General features: G+C 46.0%; 1 protein-coding gene across 1 annotated transcript; it reads right to left on the reverse strand.

The window, feature by feature from the left end:
• Positions 1–3,444: 3,444 nt before the first annotated feature.
• Positions 3,445–19,103, reverse strand: LOC128795174 (heat shock factor protein 3-like). Its single transcript, XM_053955740.1, has 13 exons — positions 18,966–19,103; positions 17,788–17,896; positions 16,037–16,164; positions 13,048–13,172; positions 12,105–12,180; positions 11,377–11,438; positions 10,855–10,936; positions 10,443–10,576; positions 9,399–9,644; positions 8,081–8,186; positions 7,461–7,526; positions 6,546–6,612; positions 3,445–5,961 (listed from the first exon to the last, which is right to left on the reverse strand). Exons 1-13 carry the CDS (start codon positions 19,101–19,103, stop codon positions 5,630–5,632), a joined length of 1,671 nt encoding a protein of 556 aa, XP_053811715.1. The 3' UTR covers positions 3,445–5,629.
• Between the last annotated feature and the right edge of the window lie 140 nt (positions 19,104–19,243).

The following is a 19,243-nucleotide window of genomic DNA, read 5'->3' on the forward strand; positions in this document are numbered from 1 at the left end:
CTGACCCGCTTTTCCCAAGCTGGGGTAAATCAGGAACACTTCCCTGCCTGGGTTTACTCTGTCACCGAGCATCCGGGACAACGGCTGGTGGTTTTTCCTTCCTCTTTATCAGAAAACAAGTGTCTCAGCGACCACTGGCACAGGCGTGGGCAGAGCGGAAACCCTAAGGAAGGGTGCAAAGAGGAAAGTTTAAAAATTACTTCTACGTTATTTGGTGTTTTCTGCTGAATATGTTTTTCCCCCTTCTGTTTTTTAAATTTTTTCCTTTATTTCTTTTGATTCCTAGGCAACCATTTCTTCCTCTTTTCCTCCTTGTGTTGCTTGCTGACAAATAAGCTTTAATGTGGAATTACACATACAGGTCCGAGAGAGAACTCATAAGGAGCTGAACCATCTAGGTCCTCACAATTCACTTTCTCACCAGCTTCTGTGACACCCACCACTATGCTTTAAGTTAAGGTTCATTAAACCCCTTAAATCTTTACATTACCAGTGCAAGACAGATTATTGTTGTAGGCCTCTTCCAACTGAAATAGTCTATATCACTCTACCACATCTAAGAGAGGATGAATTCAGGTATACAAACTAAAGTAAAAAATTTCCCAAGAGTTACAGACACCTACAACCCTCCTCTATCTCACAGATGGATCCTCCCTTCTCACACAGCAATTTAGCTGCTTGGCTTAATTGATTAATTGTTTTCAATTACAAACCCTAATTGGGGCCATACATTCCTCAGGTGCCTTCAGACTACTTGGGAAGCAGGTGAACATGGAGATGCCCAGAGAGAAAAAGAGGAACTTGTCACAGTAGAAAACCTTTGAGACCATGAAATCATGGTTTCTTTACCATAATGATATATTACTATTCATTTAATGTGATAGCTAATCACATTAATTAATTAGTTAATTCAGTAATTAGCCACTAGCCCTGTCTAAGAGAAGTATCTGTTTTCTACTGAAATATCCCTTTCAAGGGATTTTACTGCCTTTTGCTGTTTTCTTCAGCTCTCAATTTTTCTTCTGCTCCAGTAAAAGAATCTCTTCTGCTTCCTTGCATCCAGCTGAACTGAAATGAGCCTTTGCTGTTGTTACACCCAAATTCAACATCCTGTCCTCAAATACAAGTAATCAGACTAATTCAGTGCAGCCAACCAAATCCCAGTCCCTGGTGTGGACACAACTCTCCTGTAGTGCTAGTGAGACATGGTTTGGGTCTGCAGTGGCACAGAGGGGTCCTCCCTTGTGGCCCTGTATTCCTCCATCAGAAATTTCCCAAACCACTCCAGCCTGCAGCCACTGGGACAGGGAGAAGCAGGAAAAGCTGTTGTGTGCTGCAATGTTCATGTACTTCTTGGTTTTAGGAAGGAAAAGGCCACGTTAAGGTCAAATCATTGGAACTCCTTTGCAGGGAACAGAGCTTGCTGGAGGAGGGTGGAAGCCTGCACTGTCTTGAACTAAGTCAAAGACAGGGGTTTGGCTGGGGTAGAATTAATTGTCTTCACAATATGGGGTAATGTTTTGCATTTGTGCTGAGCACAAAGTTGACAATATAGAGATGTTTTTGTTATTGCTGTAGTGTTTACATGGAGCCAGGGCCTTTTCTGCTTTTTGTACCACCATGTTGGTGAGGGGGCTGGAGGTACAGGGGAGATGGGGAGGGGACACAGCCAGGACAGGTGATCCCAACTGACCCTGCCACATGACATTACACTCAGTATAGAAAGCTGGGAGGAAGAAGGAGGAGGGAGATTTGGAGTGATGGTGTTCGTCTTCCCAAGTCACCATTACACGTGATGGACTCTGCTCTCCTGGAGGTGGCTGAACACCTGCCTGCCCCTGGGAAGCACTGAATGAATCCTTTGTTTTTCCTTGCTTGTGTGCCAGCTTTTGCTTTCACTATTAATGTGTCTTTATCTCAACCCAAGTGTTTTCCAGCTTTTACCTTTCCAATTCTCTCCACAATCGCACTGGTGGGAGAGTAAGCAAGTGGCTGCGTGTGAAAACACAACAGGAATGTATCACTAGCAGGATCTGGACCTCAAGAATTGGAACTCAAACTGTGTGACTAAAAATGGTGTGTAGGTATTTTTTCATGTATTTACATTTACCCTGTTGGCTGTGGGGAACAGTGGCAGGATAATCTTTATTCTTTATAAAACGCAGTGCCAGGCACCTGTAGCTAAGAGGACTGTGGCAGCAACCCCTTGCTTCTGCTTTAGGCATCTGTGATAGCATGACACTGCTTTTCAAAACAAGAATCTTGTTTTAGGAGACAGCAAAACATTCTGAGCATGGATGGATGAGGTGGCATCACACAGCCCAGAAGAAACAGAGCAAAATCACTTTTTCTTGTATTCTGGAAAGCTGTTAGCAAGCACACAGGAGATATGAACTGATGGCAAGGCTCCCACGTTTGGTGTTGGGAGGGCTGGGCTGGAACAGTGCAAAAGTAGATCTGAAAGGAGCATGCAAGAACTTGGCACTTTCTCAGTCTGCACTCGCCACGCCTGGGAGCGTTCTGTGGATTCCCAGCACGTGAATGATAAGGGAGAGCAATCTTTCCTCCCCAGACACAGAGTGATAAAGCCAAGGAGCCAGGCAGCAGCCGTGTGCACTGATGCTGGAGAAGGAAGGAAGCTGCTGCTACAGCAGGGCCCCTGTGGTCATGGGTAACAAACTGGTGACGCCTCAGGCTGCAGTGGGGCAGTGCCCCCACCCAGGCTGGCACATGGGGGCTGCTGACTCAGTGCCTGGCCACTGGCCCTTGGGCACAGGCTGGGCAGGAGGTGCACTGGGCTGCAGATTCAGCCAGCTTGTCATAGCAGAGGAGTCTGTCCATAGCTCCACATACCAACTCCACTGCCGTGTCCTTATCCTTACCCTGAAGAGCAGCATGTTCTGTATAAAGATCCTTTTTCTTGGCAGTGGAAATGATCAACAGTTCCTTACTTCAAGGAAAATCCCACAAAAACTGTAATGCTTGTGGTGCCAGTTACCCTGGGCAGAGTCTGCACAGGGGTGCCAGCTCTGGGGTCTGCCTGATGCTACAGATGATCTGGGCTGTTCCATTTCCTTCTGTTATTTCCAGTGAATATTTTAATCCATACCTTATGGAGCTGAGGGCCTTTCCTACTGGGGTCTATGGAGAACATGTGCACACGTGCACTACATCTGGTGTATTTTTCAGCATATATGATATTTTGAGCTTTCACATCAACTCTTTTGAAAAACCAGTCCCAGGTGCTGTTCTCCCACGCTCTGGAAACAGACACTAGACTTTCCTCATCACCCTAGTTAGTCCTGAACCAGCAGCAGCTGCATCATGAGACCATGCCCCAGGTGCATGAAAGGTCTTAATTCTGGAAAAAAAATCAGTAAACAGGTTTGGGAAACATTGGCACAGACAGGAACACACACAAAGAATGTACAAGAAACACAGTAATCTTTTTGCAATTCTTGAGTTTAATTACTTCAGCATGTGGGTTTTTTTGTTATTCAGTCTTCCCCTTTCCATTGCAATCTTTCTTAGGAAAGTTGCACAAATACTTTTCCCGGACCTGTACATAAACCAGACACACAGATTTACAAACTTTTTTTTCTTTTTGCAATTTTTCTAAGCCTTGGTTTCTTATCTTCTTAAGAGAGAAAGTGTATTAAAAACCCATGATGCACTCAGACCCAATACCTGACTGTGAGCTGCGCTGAGGGGAGATGACTCAGAGAGAGGAACATGACACTAATCCATCACAGAAATTACAGTCCAACCAGCGTGGGGAGTCAGAGGCACAGCTCAACCTCCCAAAGAACTCTGTTGTCTGCATGGTGCTGTCAAACAGCACACCAGAAAAGCCTGGTTTTCACTGATTCACTCTTGGCAAAACGGTAGCCTTTGGGAAGGAATTAACAAACCAAACCTGACCTGGGACAGATGCAACACGCTCACCTCTCCCTCTCCCTTCAGCTCATGAAAACTTGAGACTATTCAGCCCTTGACCTCAACAAGTCAGTGAAAGAAAGACTGAAGGCTTGAATAAGACAAACTTGACAAAAGGCAATTCAAAAGATGGAAATGATGAGGGTCATGAGAACAGGTACAGAAGCACAGAAATAAAATGACACTGAAGGTGTTACACATTCAGGAGCAGGACCTTCCTCTGCAACTCAGAGATTGGACAGTGAAGCACAAATCCAATGAGGTTGGGCCAGCACAGGTAACATGCATTATCTAGCAGGCTTCAGAATATCTGCCTTGGGTGCTCGAACATAAAAGAGCTCAGCACTTATTGGTTCAGGAACATTAGAGAGAACAAAGCCTGCAGGTAGCCTGAATTCCTAAAAGTGGAAAAAATTTGAAGTAACTGTGCTGGCAGGAAATATCAGGTGATATAATCCAAGGGGGTTTCTACCTGCATCCAGGCCTTTTGCAGCCCCAGCAGTTTGCTGTCACTTCAGCACACAGCAGGTTTGTGTGGGCTGGTGAAGCTGTGACATGCTTGGTACCAGCACACAATTTGCTGCTCCACTGACACTGGGGCTGGGCTCCACAGTGCAACTGCTCAGAGAACTTGGGAAACAGTGCCAAAAGAAACTTTGGGGAACGACTTTTTGGTGAAGTAGACACTAGTTTATGTAATTCATTGTCAAGAGACTCAGATGCATCTGGTTGATTTGGCTTTAAGATTCCACGGGCAGAAACTGCAGCGTGAAACCTGGTGTCCATAGAGGGGAAGGGAACAATAGCTGCTACCAGCACAGAGACACCTTAATGTGAGTCAGTGCAAGGCACTCCAGGGCTCCCCTTCTCATTTTAGGGACAGCTGCTGGCCTTTGCTAAACATAAATCAATCCTACTGACACTCTCCAAGGACACACGACCTGTGAACTGGGGGCAGGTTACCCCAGAACTGCCATGCAATGTGCATGAGAAATCAGCACTACACAGGAGGGCAAGCACTTCCTACCATAACTCCTACAATCCAGGGCAATGGATGTGTGCTAGCATGTTAAAAAATAATACTCCACAGTTAAATGTCATTTTCCATAGGAAAAATGTTCCCTAAACCTAGGAGCAAATCTAGGAGTATGAAAGTAATCTAAGCAGATGCAAACAATCGTAGCCGGTAACTATCAAAAAAGAAATCTCAAATTAAAAACAAAATTAAAAAACAACTTAATTTCAAACAGTAGGCAAGCCACCTATTGAAGCAGGCTCTCCAAAGAGTAAAACCCAGGTTTAAAATATCACACACCACATTACTATCCAGCTAATAAAAACAAACACCACCCCCCAACAAAAAAACCCAGCCAAACTTTACAAACAGGATACAAACAGATTTCCTCTTGCAATAAGAATATTGGATAAAAAGTTATGGAATATACTGTGGTATGTTTACAGGGTTGCTGTTCTTCCCCTCTGTCTGGTGCCTTCACTCCACCAGCTCTTGTTGTTGTTGAGCTTGTGTTCAGTTCTCCCAGATGTGCTCCCTGCTTGCAGCAAGAGAATTTCCATTTGTCTGTGCAGAGCAGGGTCCCAGGAAGCAGGTGAGGACCAAGCTCACACTTTTTGCTGCTCCACTCCTTTGGCGGTTATTCCATAGCACTAAGCTGGTTACAGATGTTCTATGAGTTCAAGAAATTTCTATCTCAGAGGCCTCATCTATGAAGTTAGCAACAGGACTGAGAAGCAGGAGTGGAAACAGTTTATACTCTCCATTCCCATCTTCTGGGAGGAGAGGTGGATCACCCATTCCCAGAGTGTCCAGAGGCTCGGCCTGGCTTGCTGGAGCTGCAAGTGGCACAACAGTTCCACTGGCTGATGGAGGCTGGAGAGCAGGCTTCTCCTCCAGGGGAGGCAGCAGAAAGTCTTTTGGATCGTCTGCCTTCCCTGCAGCTTCACCTGAAGGCAGCTCTTCAAATAAGGAAAGCAGAGGGTTGGCCCTGTACTGGATCAGCTGCATATCTGAGGGAAAAACAAAGAGTTCAAACTGTTTCACTGACTGAAGGCTCTTACTCAAGGCAAAGACACCTGGAGATGTTGCTTAAAAGTTGGTGCACTACAGGAAAGCCCAAGGTGGGCTGGGACAAACCCTGCACCCCACGGCTGTCAGAGTGAAGCCAATGCCCCTGTGCCTGGAAACATCAGTGCCTGAAGCCCACTCCATGCCCCTGACTCTCACAGCATGCAGTGGCAGCTCTGCAGTGGAAACCTGAGCAGCTCTGGGGGGATCACAGCCTGTGTAGGAGATACTGCCACAAGGGCATTTGCAGTTCTGCTCCCCACTGTGGCACTCATGTCACGTTTCCATGTGAAAAGGGACACAGGATGGGACCCATGTTTTCTGTGTGAAAAACCTCAGGGCACAGGATAGGCCTTTTAAGACTGAGGCACAGCTTCACAATCAGTGAAACATCACAGTCTTCACAAAAAGCTTAAGCCCAGACCAAACAAGGAGAGTTACCTATAGGCTACAACAATTCCATTTCAATACACAGTTTTCAAAGAGAGTGGAGCTGCCACAGAGCTCAGTGTTCCTTCCTGCCCACCTTTGCTTCCTGCTGTTTCCCTCTCACTTGCTCCCAGACCTTCAGTGCTCTCTGCCAAGTTTGCCATCTGAAACAAAGCAGACAGAGTTAATACAGAATGTTTAACAACAACAAAATGGAAATCTCTACTGACTGGTTAACAGAATTAGATGTGAAAGGAGGAGAAAAGAGAGACGGAGCAACTGAGCAGTGAGCCTGTCATTGTACATGAAGGCCTGCACAAAGGAGCTTTCAGAAGGAGGCCCAGTGAAATACAGACAAACTTAACTTACTAAACAAAACAAGCTTCTGATTAGCAAATATTTGTTCTACTGTCCAAACCAGAAGCTTTATTATAATAGGTCTTGATGGAATAGGAGTTAAACATGATTTCATCATGTAATTGAATTCTGCAGGCACTGCTTAAACACAGCTGCATTTTACATCAGTTGTAGTCAAAGCTCTTCTTACTGGGAAATCCTAGTTTAAATATTATTTCAGGACTACAACAAAAATAACACTTGTAAGGGTATTTTTTTTAATAGTATGAATAAGTTTTAGGAACTGGACCAAGAGAAGTAAGTTTGTGCTGGACTTCTGTGTATCTTCTGAGGAAATCCCATAGAGCCATGTTCACAACAACTACAGTATATTGCACTACAATTTTCATTTAGTACTTTTTCTTCAGTCTTCAGACAGGCATTCCAAGTGTATGACTGCACTAGGAATGTAGGACTGGAAATTATCTTGAGATCCCTCCTAGATTCTGACATGCCAGCACTGATAATTGAAGCCCTGGAGTCAGCTGGATGAGATGAACCAGCAGTGTCACCCTGTGCCATCAACCCTGTTCCCACCCTTGAGCTCCATCAAGCAAGATTCAACTCCCAGCACCACATTTGCCCTCCCCACCACATAAGTAAATCTTACTCTTACATTTTCAATACCAGGGGGAGTTTCCATCAAGTTCATATCCAGGGCTGGCAGCTCCGGATTAAATGTCTGAAAATAAAACCAGATCATATGTCAAGCAATAAAGTTCTTGAAATAAAACTGCAGAGAACTCCTGAAAGGACTGCAGGACCCAGTGAGCTGCTCCTTCCACTGAAGCATGGGGACAGTGGCACCTCCATGGGCCTTCAGCTGGGAGCTTCAGGCTGCGGCAGTAAACTGAGGTCACAGAAGGAGAAAAGGCTACCCTATTTCCCAGTGATTCTAGGAATACAGCTAAGTTTCACTCCATATCATCCAGTTAAATCAAATACAAGGATGTATGTCAGGATGTGATGGTATGTAATTAGGCTTGAGAAAGAGAAGTGAGGCAAATGTTTCCCTTTTTCCGCCCCCTTCAGCTCTGTACAACAGGAATCCTGCATGACCTGGAAAGACTCCCAGTACTACCTTGTACACTATGAATATCTACGAATCATTCTATTTGTAACTATTTGCTTTTCAAGATGCTCCTGACTCTTACCCATTACAACATGAAATAAGCTAGCAGCATTTCATGACACGGCCTGAGCAGTATTTCTCAGAAATAGTGAGAAGACACTCACGTCGCTGAACGCTTCGGCGCCAAAGTTGTACTGCTTCCCTGACAGCATTGCTTGGAGCTCTTCAAGGCTGGCATCAATGCAGTTCAGAAAATCCTGGATTTCCTCTCTAAAAAGACATAGCACTGTAAGGCACAGCTGGCAGGCAGGGCCTTCTCTTGCCCCACAGGGCAGGTTGCCTACAATCCAGAATAGCCAAATGGATGAAATTGCATTCCTGTATCACCTTTCACTCGAGTTCTTTGAGGTACAGGTACAAGGGAAGACTACCTGAACAGCAAGCTCAACTACAGCTACCAGGTCAAAAAGCAATTCCTCCTTCCATATCTACTTCCTCCCTCATTTGAGTATCTGGTGAATGTTCTCAGATCCCAGCCTGTACACCAGTATCTGTTTACACAAAGGTCTGCTGGCTTTGCCCTGGGACAATAAATGATAAGCAAAGGGCTGGAAATAATCTGGGCCTGAAGGAACTCTACCTACTTTGAAACATTGGCTTGTTGCCAAACTGGACATGTTTCCAGGGAGAGTGGGAAGGACATGAGGGACAGTGAAGAACCTGAGAAGGCAGCTGCAGGCACAGTGCCCACAATGCATGTCTTGCTATGCCATGAGGTGCTCCTGTACTAAATTCTCAGCACTGAGGAACAGGCAGTTCCAAGGCACTGGCCCACATCCTGCAGTGCAGGAGGGAAGATACAGCAGGGCCTTCAGACCATGAGTGCTGGGACACCACCCCAGACCCTCCTACCTGCTGCTGACCACAGCAGAAGAGCTGTAGGAGCAAGGGTTAAAGCTTTGTCCTTGATACAGCTCTCCTGTGCAGCCACAGTGGGGCAGGAACTCACAGCCTGCACCCCTGATCCAGGCCTGTGTGATCTGACAGGGCACACAGGAAGCAGCTTTGTACAAATGAGGGGCAGAGAAGGAAAAGGAACAGTGAGATGACCACCAGGATAATCCACATCCAGGTCCCAGGAACAAAGTGCCCACAATGCCAGCCTGAGATCAGTGCCTTGCACCTGCTGCTTGGCAGCACCTGGCAGTGACAGCAGTGGGCTGATGGGACACACTGATGGATGCACCAGCAGTCAGGCACACGTTACCATGAAGGTGACAGAGACACTTGCCCTTTTTCAAGGTGTGATGCCAACACTTGGCTTTTTCAAGCCCTGGTAACAAAGGTGCAGAGAATTCACTTGGTCAATGACAATTCAAAACCTAATTCCCTATGTTCTGCCAAACAACACACCCTCCAGAACTCTTGACAGCATCCCATGAGGTGACAACAGCATAACACTTTTCAGAAACAAGTTAATACCTGTCCAGCAAAGGATCATTTTGGTTTCCAGAGTTGTTCTCATTCAAGATGGAGTCAATTACTGACACAGGGTCCTCTGGAGTATTTGGCTGTGCAGTGTGGAGCTCCACAGCAGCCGTGCCTATTTCGCCGGATTTGGTGACATCATTTACAGGAACTGATGAGACAGGCTCTGCACAACTTAACTCACTTGGCTGTGATACTTGACAAAGAGGTAAGCCAGGATCTAGAGCTGCCTGTGGCTCTCTAAAATGTGACCCAAACAGAAACAACACATAGGAGAATTTATCAACTGCATTACTATTCATTTCAGGTTTAGTATCTCAAATCTTAATAAGATTAGGCCAGTCAAGGATTCAAGTAACAAACTGGTCTTTAGAAAAAGCACCAAAGTGGCAGATGAAGAATCTCTTACTACAGCTTATACAGACACCATATATCAGAGCAAACACCTCTTTTTTCCCAGGCAAAAAGCAGCAATATAGTATATAGGAATTAGGCAGGAGGGAAACTCCTAACAGACAGACTCTGGAAAGAAGAATATTCCAAATCAGTCCATATTTTACTCTGGGCATTAACAATTAAATGGGTTTCCAGTAAATCTGTTGCCACACGGAGAATGCCTTCCCTAGGATATGCTTAGTGAGAGCAGTATTGAAACTGGAGCTACAACTATACACCTTGATTTGTTAGCAATCTATATAAATTTTGGATTATTAGAAACCTATGTATGCATTCAGATCCCTGTTCAGTTGAAAAGTCAAGTATGTGTTCATTTGCTGAACAGACAGAAAAGCCTCAGCAAATTAAACCTGCAAGACCCATCAGGCTGTCAGGCCTCCAGGGACTCCTGAAGAGACATGAGCTCTGACAATGTCTGTGTCAAGGCTACATGCTGCAAAGGGAAAGCCTACAACAGGCCTGTCATGCACAAATGCACATTCAGAGACATTCTGTTTCCCAGAATCCAGATGGATTGCCAACATTAACATAACTACCCAGTTATTAACCCAGGCATAAATACTTCATATACTTTGGACATACCTGGCTCTGTCACTTGTGTGTGCCACAGCAAGGAGGCCATTGGTAGCATTTTCCAGGGTGTCAGTGATATCTCGGATTATCAGACCTGTACCATTTCCATCCTCTTCAGCTGCACTATGTTCAGAAAAAGCCATCTGCAGATATAGCACAGAATGAGTAAACCACAGGCTTGGACCTTTTCTCATACTGAAGCCCCATTCTCCTTGCAGCTTCTCTTTCCTGTTCACATTTCATCTGTGACCAGTTGCACTGATCTGCATGATTCTACAGCCAGCGTGTCGCTCTAAAGCTGCCCATTACAGAAGGGAGAGCATTTGATTACCAGGTTAGGGTATTTTTAGCTATAAGGAAGACTGATATCACTGTGTATCATCCTGTCCAACCCACTGCCTCTGTCCCTGGGCAGACTTACAGCTTGGCCACTCTCCACAGGGATGCGGACATACTGACGACTGTACTTGGAGGGTGAAGCACCTGCAGCATCCGTGAGAGACCTGAGACAAAGCACAGCTTTAGTTCATCCTGCCTGCCAGAGGGAAGAGCTGCAGCAGTGCCAAAGACAGGCAGTAATGGTGATCATTCTTGCCCTCCTAAGAAGCCTGGCTTTTGGGAAAAAAATTGTGTGTCAGGAAGGGTACTGCAGGCAGCCTGTCCTACACACACACTGTGGTCTGGAGGAAGTCAGTCACACGTGCACATTTTGAGATTCACCATTTCTGATAACTGTGCCCTTTGGAATTGAAACTTTATAGAATATTCCCTTTCCACCTGTTTTAACGATAAGGAGGAAATACTTATTTTGTGCTTGACTGAACTTCCATCAACTTTTTCAAGTTTGAATATACAAGTGATAAAATTACCTGTCACACAATAGAAACTGATTTATCCCTACAATTCACATCTGACATTGGTCTGGGACCTATCAAGTAATTACCTTTTTCTTTTGACCCCAACAATATAATTTCCTCGCATCAAACTTAGTATAAATTGAAGAATCTAAAAGGAAAGACAAAAGAAAGCCAAAACCAAATGGTCAGCATAGCAATCCTAATATTAAATTCTTAATTCAGATTTTACTATAAAATGATATAGTTACATGACAGAAATTAACAGGTATTTTAAAAAACCATTTGCAATTGTATTTTAAAGAACAAAGCAAGAGTTACAAACTGCATAGAAAAATTAGCCCACTTGCACAGTTGCTTTTTTTTTTGAAATGCAATATAGCAGCACAAATCACTAGAGGATTCCAGACCAGAAACAGCTGAGGAATAAACCAGAGAAAATTTTTTTCCAGCGTGCAAACTCCTACAGTTTCTGCGTTCCAAGTTCAACTTCTCAAGTGGTCTAAGTGTATCCTGGTCCAAGATCTTTCACAGACTCCATTCCATGTGCCTGCAATCTCTCAAGTTCTGGGCTCCTGTTACCATGCACTGTCTCCACACACTGACATCCTACTATGACTTTTCCTTAGTGCTTTGCTCGTGGTTCTTTACTGTGCTACTTCTGGGACACTCAGGAACTGTGAACATTTTCTTTATGCTGTATTAATACAGCCTGTTCAGCTCTGTGTCATTTGTCATTCTACATAAGCAAAGAATGCCATGAAGTATCACAGAGGCAGGAATAAGGATGGTAGCACTGAAGATGCTGCAATGGTACCTTAGACAGCAGCTTCTGTTGTTGACTGTGCTTCTGCCTTAGAACTGCCACTTCTTTCCACAGGGCCTTATTTTCTCTGCAATGCAGAATAAATCAGAAGACAGAGGATGAACAGAGTTTACTTTATATGCTCTAGTTTTACAGCTTTCAAACTTTTAGAGTACCTTGCAGAACCAATGGCAACATTCCCTCTGTGGATAACTAACCCTCAGTTAACTCGATCCACTAACATTAACTCTGGGTTAACTTAACTCCATTTTCCATCAGCAGCATGAAACACTCACTCAAAAAGGACACCCTCATCCTCTGCTGCTCCATCAATAATCTTGATCTGAGGTATTCCTTCAAAGCCTCAAAGCTGTTGAATAAGGACTTTGTGTTACACTCAGCCTGTTTCCAAACACTGACAGCCTTGGGACAGATCTAAAGGTGGTGTTCAAGGGGCTTGGCTGTTTTTTTTTTTTTTCTTAAGGAACAGAGAGAGAAAGGTATCTCCTGGACTCTGGTTGATATCTGCTGGCATACCAATGACCTGAACGAATTACCAATACCTATATGAAGGGCATCTGAGAGAACAGAGATGAGGATGTGCAAGGTCTACTTTCAGTTAGAAAGAAAACAAAACACCAATTGTCTCTCACTGCATCTAACCCTGTCTGTATTCAAAAAATGAAATGCTTTTATTGACCTAAAAACTACTACAGGTGCTGGCAACCAGAGTGAAATCTCAAGGCAGCCAACAAACACCCAGTCTAAATCTCCAGTCTGTAACTGAATTACAAAACCAAACAAGATTCAGAATGTTGTGTGGGGTGGAATGGGCATTCTTAGGAAAAAATATAGCTTCACCTGTTTCCAGTTCAAATGAAACCCATATTTAGCCAATCTCCATCAGATACAAGCAACATTCAATGCATGAGCACCCCGAAACAGCCGAGTCTACCTCTTCATGTTAGCCAGCCTGACATCCATGTTGTTCTGCTGCTCTCTCATCTCCTGCACCTCAGACAGGACTTTGTGCAAATCCTCTGTGCAGACCTTGAGATCCTCAGTTCTCACTGCAGACACCTGGAATAGGTACACACACTTTACTACACACGGTGCATGCTCCTTACTGCAGGGAGAGTGCAGCCAGACTGCAGGGCAGGACCAAGCCCCATTAAAAGACCAGGTAAGACTGCAATTCTTACATGGCACAAAACTGCACCACAACTGCTACAGGTGACAATCCTTAGGACAGGCTCCACTGTATGAACAAAACAGGATGCCAATGAAAACAGGAGATTAGCACTTTGTACATGGAGACAGTAGATTCATGACTGTAATTCACAATAAAAACCACAGACTGCAAAGGGCTTTCCCTGGGGGTTCCCTGCCAGGCCTGGTGACATTTTGCCCTCTAGTGTCACAGAGTGAACACCAGCCAAAAAAACCCCACAGCTGATAGTGGAAGAACAAGATGATCATGTTCCTTCTAGGCGTGGGTAAATCTGCCAGCAAAGGAGTAACAAATTTCCAGTAAGTTACTGGGAGATGAAGGTGTCTAGTTAGATGCATCCTACTCAATCTGAAAATTTATCCCACACCAGTTGAACTGCAGATTCTCCTATTGGTGTTTCCTCTGCTACCTCTCTGCTCAGTGACATTCCAAAGTTATCTTGTCTGCAGAAGGAAGAGTCCAAACCGCTCATCTGCTCACAGCACAATCGTGAATGCTGCTGCTTCAAACAATGGTGGAAAAGCCACCACAGAGCAAAAGGTTCACCATCTCCTTCCTGCACTTCTATATTAAACATTTTCCAGTCCTTCAGTAACTGTCTCTGCAGCAGAAGCATTGTTGGCTGCAACACAATTCAGGACTTTGAAAAAGACAGGTCTATAGTGCATCACATGCACATGTCTGAATGACACATTCAGCTTTTGTGGCCATAATTTTGAATATCATTTTGCCAAATACTGACTATAATTCAGCCACACGGAGTCACACCAGGTGTCCCTCCCAACCTAGAGCCTGCTGGGAGTTTTCCTGTTACTCTTCTAAACTCCAAGGAGGATGGGAAAGCATCTCATGTGGATTCCATGGGGCAGGCGAAAGCACCAACGTGGTATTGGCCTGCTGAGGTGTGAGGTAACTTCTGTGCAGGTTGGCTCACACATCTTTTCTTCCAAAGGGCAGTGGAATGGTCAGAAACGAACCAACGGTGTTATAAACCAACATCCATCCCTTTGTGCTGGAACAGAACACAGCTGTTGTGCAATCACTTCTCAGACATGACTAGCTACTTTCTTGACACAGTCCCATGGTGCAAAGGATGCACTGAAGGGTCTGACAGTTCTCCCTGTCTGCAGTCTAGATGCTTTGCTGTTTGCTGCAGTTAATAAATTATGCTGATGTACAGAGGATGCATCCCAAATGGAATTCAAGGATGTCTGATTTCTCTTCAGCACACCATCCCTCTGTGGGATGACAACCAAAAGTTGTAGGAAGTGGGTGGAAATTCCAAATGCAGCCAGCTAGCCTCCAAAAAACCAAGGGCCAATATAAATTCTGCCCAAGTACAAGGAAGCGCTCTTCAGAGTCCCCAGCTGGCTAATCAGGGTGTCCAGTCCTTGGGTGCTGAGGCACTGGCACAGGCTGCCCAGGGAAACTTGGCTGTCCCATTCCTGTCCCTGGCTGGATGGGGCTTGGAGCAACCTGGTCTAGTGAGAGGTGTCCTGGCCCATGGCAGTGGTTGGAATGAGATGAACTCTAAGGTGCCTTCCAACTCAAACCGTTCTGGTATTCTAGGACAGCACACAGGGTATCTGCACACCAGCAGAGCTAAAAGTGAAAGGCAGTAAGTAAAGCAAGTCCTGCATTCAAACCTGCATTCCAGAGAGAGGCTTGAAATACATTTATAGCCAATACTGGAATATGGCCCCATTCCAGGCAGTAGAAGAGCAAGAAAATTAATGCTTTACAAAAAAAAAAAAAAAAAAATCACTTAACATTTCCTGTGCAACAAAGAATATCTTTCACCAACCAATTCAACAGTTCACATCAATGTCCTTAGCACTGAGCAGAGCTTTTGTCTTTCCATCTAGAACACTCCACCCAGTGCACCACCCCTGGGACACATGGTGCCACACCTGACGTCACCGTGCACCTGCCCTGCCAGGCGTGCAGGCTGGGACACGCCGGTCACGGCAGCGGGGGGGCACAGGCCCGAGCCAGCGCCACTCCATCGATCCTGGCTTCAAGCAGGGGCAGCTCAGTGAAGAATCAATCCAAACATAATTGTGGATCTCCAGCCTACGCTGGGCTTTTATTACCCTGGGCAATGCAGCCACACCTGACGACAGCCTAAAGAAAAGATTCTGCTGTTCAAATGTCAACGTGATGTATCATGATACTCTCTTCCTCAGGATATTATGGGCTGTAATGTGCCAATAGAGGATAAATATCTGTGCAGATACAGGTCAGACAAGGCCTGAACGTACAAAAGAAAAGCAGAAAGTGATCATAAGGATGTAGCTTAGTGGCAACACAGTTTTGGAGGAGCAATATACTTTAAGCAAACTCATCCAAATCAACAGGTTACTACTGATGCTCTTGCTAATTTTTAATGAGTGCCAAATGGGAATGTATTTTCCTTTGTTTCTTTTACTTTGTGCCTTTCTTAGAGATGCTGACAGAACTGCAGACCATGCTAAGCTGCAATCAGGGATATGAACTCTGGAGAAGGGCTGTGGTTTGATGACCATGCAGAACACGGTCCTACCCCAATTCACAACTAAGAGCAGAGCAGGTTTTGTCTAAGCACTGGCCTGGCATCATGAGGGAGCTACCTTGGTTCCCATGGTATTTTCTGTCTGTGTTTGAAACACCCATATGAACTCCTGATAAGCCACTTTTCGTAACTAAGTGAAGTAAATATGCGCTTAGACTATACCTTGCGCTTGATGTTTTCCAGTAAATGTGCCTTCCCTTGCTTGAAGAAAGGGTGCTGGAACTCAATGACTGAGCTTTTCTCTGCTGTAATGATACCATTCTCCAGAGCAATCACCTTCCTGAAACCATCTGTGGAGAGGAAATCAACAAAGCCATTTCTTCCAGTTGAAATACAGCTTAAGCAAAGTCCAGTGCGACCAAAACACCCACTGCACTACAGTTACTGGGAGCAGAAACTATGAAAAACAGCCAAGGTAGCCCTTCTTGGTGCTCAATGATTCCATTGCTCTGATCTTCACAGCTAGAGGACATGTCCACAATAGCACTGCCTGTCCTTGGCAGGCTGCACATGCAACTGCACAGCAGAGGCCAGTGTGTGTCCGTGGGCAAGGCAGCCATGACCAAATCATCACAGCCACGTACAAACCTTCACAACAGTTAGTTAGAAATTAGATTTATTACGATATCTTGAATAGAATCATGTCCCAGTGGATGCAGAGGAATGGTATACTTTCCCTTTTATCCCTGACAAGTACAAATCAAAACAAATGCTGTCACATATCATCATGGTCTACAGAATAAAGCAAGGCAGAGAAGTTAATTCCTTGCCTGCCTGTGCAAACACCTGCAGCAGAGCACCCTCTACATACTAGACTGCCTGCACAAAGTAAGATATTGCCAGTTCTATTTCCATCACTGCTCAAACACTACAGGGTAGATGCATGATTCAGCTGACAGGCCAATCCATGTCTCTCCTCAGTCAAGATTTTAACACAATTAATGCACTCCAACTATTATTAGAAAGCCAGGATAGATCCAGCAGGAAAAGGAAGCTGCCACTACATTGCATAGCTACACAGAAATATTTGTTTTTGGTTTTTTTTTTTAATGTATCCTACAAGGGAAGAGACGACTGTTTATTTGGATTATCCTCTGTCACTCAAGTGATGGATCTTACAAAAACAAGCACATGACACGAACAGAAGCATCTACCCTCTGTCCAGAGACTAAACAGATGTGCTATAGGTTACAAAACCTATACAGGCATCAGCTAGAGAGATCAGGCAAACATGCTGGGCAAGGACAGAGAGCTTCTCCCTGTGAGTCTGAAATCCTAAATAAGGCAGCATCTCCTGTGCTGTTTGTCCCTCCACTGGTTCCAGAAACTTCTGCAGTTATTCCTGTTGGTTGCTGCAGCCCTGCATGCTGCACTGTGCCCTTGAGCCACCCTCACTGCACCCCTCTGCCTGGCCACACTGCACGTGTGCTATGCAACACTGCCACATGATGCTCACAAGTTGAGCAGAGAAAACACAGTGAGAAATGTCGTGCAGCTTGGCCCATCAGTGGGACTGATCTGGGTCCAACACAGCAAAGCAGGCAAGAGCAGTGGTAGCCCCAAAATCCAGGCAATTTTTCTTCACATTCTAGGTGCTCTCTACTCCCCTGGGTACACACCTGCTTGCTGCAAGAGCAAAAGTAGAGCTCAGGGAACCTCATGCTACCTCTAGGCACCAGCACATATTCTTACAGCTGTTACTCAAAAGGACTTGGAGCTAAAACACAAAAACCAAACACTAAACCATGTTCTAACATCAGTCTTTTCTTTTGCAAAGCAAACTTAAGGCCAGGGCTCAGGTTTTTAAGGACGAAAAACTTGCCAAGTCCATTTGCTTGTTTAAAGAAATCCAAACCAAAGCCAAGTAGCTATGAACTTGGCAGACAGAGTACGTAGGAAACGCTGATGCTTACACATGTTGAGCTGCCGTATGAAGCTGGAGATATTGTTGTGTTTGAAGTACTTGGGGAGCAGCTCCTTGGCAAACCTCTGCTCATCCAGAATGCAGAAATTCTCGCCATTCTAGGAAACAAGCAGAAGTAACAGTTAGTGAATAAGCACAGCTTTTCTAAGGTGTTGCTCTTAAGTGAAGATCATAAATCAGCAGAGGCCGTTCTGACAGCAGAAAAAGGCAAAAGACTTCACCACGTGAACTGTCTGTGGGAACACCTGGGACTGGACTAAAAAGTTTGAATTCAGAGACATAATTACACAGAACGCTTCTACTGAACAGGGAATTTTCTTAAAGCCCTGACCGATCTTAATCCAAAGCAAAATTGTTCTAAAAACCCGCTCCCTTTGTCCCCAGAAAACACAAGCATTGCACAAGCCAAATGGAATTCATGCCACTAAAGAGATTTCATCTCCCTTCATCAGCCTGCCCAGCTCCTGACAAGATTCTTCCATTGTATGTGCTATGTCATCACTAAAAATAACCACGTAACGTTGCTCAGTTACCGAAGTTCAGACAACACAACCCAGCGGTGACCAGGGGTAAGTGTGGCACCAGCAGTGCCAGATTTATCATATGCTCAAGACCAAACTTCCTGGAAACAGGAAGAGCTTTTTGCATCACTTTTACGTTGTTCACGAAGAGAACAAAATACTGTGCTTCTTTTAATCTTTGCCTTTGTAAAGGGCAAACGGCTGGAAAAAAAAAAATGGAGAAAAATCCTACAGATTTAAAAATGACAGGGAACGAAAGTAAACACAGCGCGTGTCTGGTCAGAGTGCCCGTGCCCTGTGCCCGCGGGGCACATCCGCCCCGCTACGGAAGGAAAATGGACACTTAATGGCTCCTGCCAGCGGCATTTCACCACTGGGAGCTGCTGAGCGGGAATTCGGGAGTGCCCCCGGGGATGTCCCGCTGCGCCAGCACCGCCGCCGCGGGCCGCACGCGGGGAGGGCCCGGGCACGGCCCCGAGCACGCCGGTCCGCCCGCACCACCGCAAGCGGGGCGGGGAAGCGGGCTCGGCACGCTCCGGGCAGCCGGGGACCCTCGGCAGCCGTCCGCAGCCCCGGCCCGGCGTCCCCATCACCCTCGAGTCCTTCGCGCGGGCCTCCCCGGGCCGGGCCCGAGCGGCCGCCTCACCCTGCTCCAGCAGATGACGTCGTCGCTGTCCGGATCCTCCAGCAAGGCCCAGAGCTTGGCGAGGAAGCCGGGCACGGCCCCGGGCCCGGGCGCGCCGGGGGCGGCGGGGCCGCGGGGCAGCGCGGGCGCCTCCCGCATCCTCGGACCGCGACGGGCCGCGCGAGCGGGGACGGGCCGCGCGGCGCCGCGCGACGCAGCGAGGGGCGGGGCCCGGCGGCTCCCGCCAATCAGCGGCTGCTCCGCGCGCCGGCCCCGCCCCTCGCCCCGGCGGCCGCGAG

This window comes from Vidua chalybeata, chromosome 14 (genome assembly GCF_026979565.1).
Source record: "Vidua chalybeata isolate OUT-0048 chromosome 14, bVidCha1 merged haplotype, whole genome shotgun sequence".
NCBI classification, from domain to species: domain Eukaryota; kingdom Metazoa; phylum Chordata; class Aves; order Passeriformes; family Viduidae; genus Vidua; species Vidua chalybeata.